General features: G+C 37.0%; 1 protein-coding gene across 1 annotated transcript in view; it reads right to left on the reverse strand.

The window, feature by feature from the left end:
- Window positions 1-309: 309 nt before the first annotated feature.
- HBS1L (HBS1 like translational GTPase) overlaps window positions 310-7050 on the reverse strand; it is an 81873-nt gene continuing 75132 nt past the window's right edge. Inside the window, exons 15-17 of the mRNA XM_017518145.2 lie at window positions 5140-5240; window positions 2194-2338; window positions 310-596 (exon numbers count right to left, since the gene is read on the reverse strand). Coding sequence (XP_017373634.1) covers window positions 585-596; window positions 2194-2338; window positions 5140-5240 — 258 coding nt within the window. The 3' untranslated portion in view covers window positions 310-584. The remainder of the gene's footprint in view (window positions 597-2193; window positions 2339-5139; window positions 5241-7050) is intronic.

Below are 7050 nucleotides of genomic sequence, written 5' to 3' on the forward strand. Positions count from 1 at the left end.
CAAGTTTACTTTTTTGGGGAGGGACATTCTTATGCTCACCACAAAATACCTTTATTATAACCTTCCCCAAATCTTTTCTTAAACTTTAAAAAAAAAAAAAAAAAAAAAAAAAAAAAAAAAAAAAAAAAAAAAAAAAAAAAAAAAAGGCTTAGGTCAAATATCAACTGCCTGAAAAACCCAATTAAGTCACTTTTCCTTAAAACATGTGCAGTACAATTGAATCAAAAGAGAAAACTGCAAATACATTGTGCTTTGGCTGGAAGTAGAGTTCATTTCATGATGATTCAGTATCTTCGGATACTATTTTTTACACTTGACATAAATCTCAGCAAAGTAAATTAATTTACTAACATTTCCAAGGAAAAGTTGTTTTTAATACTAGCCTTTCTTTGCCAGTTGGCAACTTAGAATTTTTGCAGAAGTGATTATTAATACTTCTTTGCAGCTAATTTTAGCTTTAATTTTTCTCTCTCATCTAAAAAAATATCAATGGTACATTGTTCCTTTGACTTAATAACTGGATTCTTTGAAACAGAAGTTGGCTATTTCACTGTATCCGGAAACATGGTAGAAATTCTGACCCATCATTCTTTTATCTGTTGAAAAAACAAACAAACAAAAAGATATTTGCTATAATTTAATCAATCACATTATAAGAACAAAGGGAAAATTACAGTGAGAGAATTATTATGTCAAGAGGAAATCTTTTTCTTTCTCTGGCAAATTTCTTCCTTTCTAGTCATGCTATTTCTGTAATTTACTATAATCTCTCCATTATTCTCCACAAACTATCTTATTTTTAGAATGCTCTTTTAGAAAGAATGCTTTGATAGATTAGATGTGAAGTTGATGACAACGATATCATCTACCAATACTGGATGCTCTGTATGTGCCAACTACTGTGCCAAGTGCTTTGTATGTTACCATTTCATTTCACAGCAACTCTAGGAAGTAGATTCTATTATCCTATTTTTATACTGAAGGAGGCAAATTGAAGGAGACATGCAATTATGCCGCTAAAAGTTGGTGGAGCAAGAACACAAATGGGCAGTTTGCATGAAAGCTGTTCTCTTCACCTCCACCCCACACCACCTTCCATATGTATTTTACATAAATTATGTTTATGGAGTTTCTTAGTGCAATTCGGTTTTAGCAACTTAAAAGAAAGATTTTTCATATGTGTAACTCGCTTTTGATGCAACTTAAAGCTTATGGTATATCCAATTAAATGAACCAGTTTTAGGCAGAAAACAATCACGTGGGGTAATGAAGTACCCTTTAAAATATATGATGTTCATAAGATTCATGTTAATTATGATAGTGTAGAAGAAATTAAATCATTGAAATTTTCTGCTTCATTTCTGGCTATTTCCTCCAGCACCTTGCATTTATATAATAGATACGTTGCAGAAACATTATGTTAAATTTGTTAAATAAATCACTCAAATACAATGAGAGCCAGTTTTTTGAAGAAAGTAATTTTTTTTTTTTTTTGAGATGGAGTTTTGCTTTTGTTGCCCAGGCTGGAGTGCAGTGGCGTGATCTCGGCTCACTGCAACCTCCGTCTCCCAGGCTCAAGTGATTCTCCTGCGTCAGACTCCCAAGTAGCTGGGATTACAGGCATGCACCACCACACCTGGCTAATTTTGTATTTTTAGTAGAAACGGGGTTTCTCCATGTTGGTCAGACTGGTCTAGAACTCTCTGAACACCTCAGGCAATCCACCCGCCTCAGCCTCCAGAAGTGCTGGGATTACAGGCGTGAGCCACCGTGCCAGGAACAAAAAAAATTTAATGAAGGCTTTTCTATTAAACAAAATCACTACCCCAATTCATTTGACTCCTAAAGGCAGTACTCATTTAATTTTGAGCAATATCACTGTTGGGAATATAATCTGAAAGTCTCACTATGAGAAAGTATAAAACCAAACATTTTCTTCCCATCATTCTTTTAATTTTTAAATATGAATTCTAATTCCTTGTTCTAATAGCATAACTGTGTTACGTTTAAGCCATAAAATCTCACTGAAGATTTTACCATCTTCCAAATGTAACTCTCTCTCTCAAAAAAACCACTACAACCTAAAATGCTGAAGGCCTCTCCTCATCAATGCTCTTCTTTCATTCCTAAAAGGTAAAAAAGAAAAGACATCCTAACTATGGATATATAATGAGTCACTTGAAAATAAAATACCTCAGTGACCACACCAGCAGCTATTGTAGAACCACCGTAACGTAGCATAAACCTCCCCAGTTCTTTAAAGTCTTTATACAGCTCAAGAGCTATTGGTCTTTGTGTCTGTAGCTCCACCAATGCATTCTGGCCTTTAGTCAAAAACCTATTAAGTAAAACAAAAAGAACAAATAAATATATGATAGAGGTGAATATATGTAATAATAACAATCTGAAAAACAAATATTTCACAATCAACCAACCCATCAACGGAGTCTTTCAAAAACAGAGAAAAGGTTTTTTTTGAATGAAAATGTATGTCTTTGGACTTTCTGCTTTAGTTGAAAGAAATGAGGAGTAATTCTAGATTTAAGAACTACATCAGGTAGTTCATTTGTACCAATCTTCCAAATATAACTCTATCCCTTACAGGACCACTATAGCCTAAAATTCTTCAGGCCCCTCCTCATGAACGAAATGTTTTTTCTTTCATTCCCTCAAGAAATTGAGTTCAATTATGTAATAAAGAAAGTTATACTACGGCTTATTTCTATAAAGAAGTATTTGCAAAGAGGAATATAATACCCTGTATCTTTCCTAGTAAAAATGTAATTTGTGGAATGTATATTAGGAAGTTATCTGTAAAGAGGACAATCAATCTCTTGGTGCCAAGACTTCTCTCTCTCTCTCTCTCCTTCCCCACACAGGAATAAAAGTTCCTTAGCAGGAATTCAGGATAAAAATCACATAAGTAGCTTTTCCACAATACAAAACTTGTAAAAAATGAAAGGAGACAGGGCATGGGCCAGACTGTAGATGGCTTCACACAAATAAGTAAACAGAAATCTCTACACTAGTCCCTGCACAGACTTAGTGAGAGAGGCAGAACCTAAAAAGGCCATTTTGGAATTGTTTTCTAATTTAATTTTGATATACTCTAGAAGGATAGAGGACAGAAATAATAAACTCTCCTTTTGAAAAATTAGTTCAGGGACAGACAGAATAAATCAAAGAAGTTTCTAAAAAAAATACACCAAAAATTCCAAGTATTCATTTTGGATGATTTCAGCCTTAAGTTCATTCCTTAGGAAGGAGAGTGTCTAATATATACATGGCTTGTTTCGAATTTAGTTTCTAGAAAATTAAATTCCATTTTTCATAAAGCAATCAAGAGTCTACTATGTGCCTGAACAGGAATAAAAGGGAAAGGCCAAATGGTTGTGCAAAATAAAAGGATAAAGCTACAAATAAGGTGACAGGAAACACAAACACAAGACTTCGTTAAACCCTACCATCACTGAGCTAGGACTCTGTAGCAGGAGCATGGAGGAAAAGACTCAGGATTATATATGATGAGCCAATTTCAGATTGAAAATTCTGCAAAGCAATTGTCTGGGTCAAACAGCCTGGCTCCTGAACAAAAGAATATAATTTATGTAAACCAATTGACTAGGTTAGAATCCTGCCTTTACCACGTGAGCTTTGTGACACTTGCTAGATGCTTCACAAGATTGCTAAGAATTTACACCTTGTGAAAGCGTTCACAATAGAGCCTAAAAAATAGTGGTCCTCAAGTAATGTTAGTCATATAGTTATATCGTGTTTCTCAAAATATTATGGCAAACATTCATGCCAGAAGCTAAAGAGGTTAAATATAAAGATCTACCTTTAGGAGAGAGGTAAAGTAGCCCTTTCCTCTTAACAGAGAACAGGCAAGGGTTTAGAGCAATGCGAGATTTTCCCTTCCACCTGCAGCCAGCCTATTAACCCACCAACCGTGTTTGGCCTCTTCTGCAGGTGTAAAAAAGATGAGGAACACCAAGGACAGAAAAAGGGGGATTTGGGATGTTATTCCCCATACGATAAAGTTGGAAGGAAAACCCCGAAGCTAAAGCAGCCAAGCCAAACTGCAATTAGCTTTAACTTGGATTTGGGTAAGAAATTTTTTTTTTTTTTTTTTTTTTAAGATGGAGTTTAACTGTTTCACCCAGGCTGGAGTGCAGTGGTGCGATCGTGGCTCACTGCAACCTCCGCCACCCCGGTTCAAGCAATTCTTCTGCCTCAGCCTCCTGAGTAGCTGGGATTACAGCTGCCCGCCAGCATGCCCAACTAATTTTTGTGTTTTTAGTAGAGACGGAGTTTTGCCATGTTGACCAGACTGGTCTCGAACTCTGCACCTCAGGTAATCTGCCTGCCTTGGACTCCCAAAGTGCTAGGATTACAGGCACGAGCCACCGCACGCAGCCAAGAAATCTATTTTGTAATATTCATCTCTAGTCTTGTATTTTGTTTTTATTTACAGTACTCAGTTTCTGAGGAAGTACTTCCTTTGAAAAATCCCAATCTTGTCCTAGCCAAAGGGGAAGTGTCACACGTAGGCCTGGACATTAATGGTAATCAGCAGGCCCAAGAGAATGGTGTTCACCACAACTTAAGGCTCCAGATGGACTTCGAGCAAAAAAAAAACCAAAAAACAAAAACCTTTCTACATGGGAAAAGAGCAGGCACTACAGAGTGTGTAGATGATTTTCTTCTTAGCATAGGGAATGATCTTATTAAGCAGGTGACAAGAAAGTTAAACATACAGTTGAAATTTGGAACCAGTGTCTAGACATAGCTCAAATTCATCTTTAAAAATGTAGGTCTGGTTTTTGAAATGCCCTTATTTTCACATCATCAATATCTACAGCTTAAAATGTACATACATATATGTTTACATTTACGTTTATTGATAATTCACATCCTCCACCACCATACATAACAGATATTTATATCTAGCATTCATATCTAAACAAGAGCTTAAATACTTGTTTGTTTTTGTTTAATTCAGTCCTTGAAGAAAAATAATTTCTGGAACAAGCAAAAATGGGTTTCACTTACCACAAACAGAAATAGTATACAAATGAGTTGATCTTTAAAAAATGTGTTTAAATTGTTTGTTTATCATTTCTGCATTAAAACACTCACTTAGGCTTTTTCTTTGTGACTTCACCCGTGCTTTTGTTTAAGACACTAATCAATCGTTTAATAACGGCGGGTTCACTGACAGTTTGGTAGTGTAACAGCACCTAAAACAAAAAATTATAACACTAAAAATCTGCTTCCACAGCATCTCTGGCCTTTTCTTTTGGCACTTACACTTAATTATCTTCAATTCAGCACTACTGCTTGGAGTCTTTCAGGATCTCCAGTTGCTTTCTCCAGGGCGCACCACTCTAATCAGGTGGTTACTTAACTTACTTAGAGGGAAAAAAGTCATGAGAATTTCAAATTTCTACTCCACCAATTACTGCATCAACTTTAGTTCAGTGAATAGCCTGCCAGCTTTTTTCCTCTGTAACAATGGAGGGTAACAACATCTTAGGGCTGTCATAAAGATTAAGTAAGAGAATCCGTCATATAGAACAAATGTTGTAGTTGATGTCATTTTTATCATTATAAGCAGCAGTAGGGAAAGAACCTGGGATTGAATCTCAACTCTTTCTCTTCTGTCTGTACCTCAGTTTCCTCAAGTGTAAAATAAGTAAGCTTTTATAGCATTGTGATGAAAATTAAATAGAATCAGACCCAGTGCCTGCCATGGCAGATGTTCAACAAATATGACTTGTCTCATCATAAAAGTTAAGAGAGGGGAATTATATCATATTCACAGTAATTAATGTATTCATTGTTGGACAAGAATAAAATAAATATAGAGGTAAAGAGGAAGGAAAATAACATTTTTAAGTATATTGGGTACAAGCATTGTATGATATGACTTATATGTACTATGTAATTAATGTGGTAGCTTAGTAGGCCCTGAAGTCAGAGAGACCTGGGTTTAAATCACCTCTATTTGTGTAAACTTTGGGGCAAGTTCTTTTTCTTTTTTTTGAAACAGAGTTTCACTCTGTCGCCCAGGCTGGAGTGCAGTGGCGCAATCTTGGCTCACTGCAACCTTCACCTCCCAGGTTCAGGCAATTCTCCTGCCTCAGCCCCTCGAGCAGCTGGGATTACAGGTGCACGCCACCACGTCCAGCTAGGTTTTGTATTTTTAGTAGAGACAGGGTTTCACCATGTTGGCCAGGCTGGTCTCTAACTCCTGACCTCAGGTGATCTGCTTGCCTCGGCTTCCCAAACTGCTGGCATTACAGGCATGAGCCACTGCGCCTGGCCTGGGGCAAGTTCTTTAACAATCCTCTACCCACAAAATCCCCAGCCTCCAGTTCCTTATAACTGAAAAGAGGAAAATCAGATAATGTTATTTTAAAGTGGTGCCTGGCACACGGTAAGCATTCATTTAACTGATGGCCTTTTATATAAGCTATTATTTCCATATTTTATATGTAAGGAAAATTAAAATAAAAAAGATCAAGGGATTTAATGTGTCCATGATGCTATGTATAGAGCTGAATTTAGGCTTACGTCCGTTGAAACTACAAATTCAAAGCTCTTCCCACTTGAGGCCTCTTCTATAGGCCTCTTACAAGGAGGCCTACAGAAATCATATAAATGGAACATTTCACTTTATGAAAGATAAAGCTAAGCTTTGGATATGCCCTAATCCAAACCAGAATATAGTTAGACTGAGTATCCTCACTCAGTAAGTGTGCAGGCCGGGCGCGGTGGCTCACACCTGTAAATCTCAGCTCTTTTGGAGGCTGAGGTGGGTGGATCACAACGTCAGAAGTTCAAGACCACCCTTGCCAAGATGGTGAAACCCTGTCTCTATTAAAAATACAAAAATTAGCCAGGCATAGTGGCAGCTGCCTGTAATCCCAGCTACTTGGGAGGCTGAGGCAGAGAATTGCTCAAACCTAGGAGGCGGAGGTTTCAGTGAGCCAAGATCGCGCCACTGTACTCCAGCCTGGGCGACAGAGCAAGATTCCATCTCAAAAA

The sequence above is a fragment of the Cebus imitator genome, unplaced genomic scaffold, assembly GCF_001604975.1.
Source record: "Cebus imitator isolate Cc_AM_T3 unplaced genomic scaffold, Cebus_imitator-1.0 Scaffold659, whole genome shotgun sequence".
NCBI classification, from domain to species: Eukaryota; Metazoa; Chordata; class Mammalia; order Primates; family Cebidae; genus Cebus; species Cebus imitator.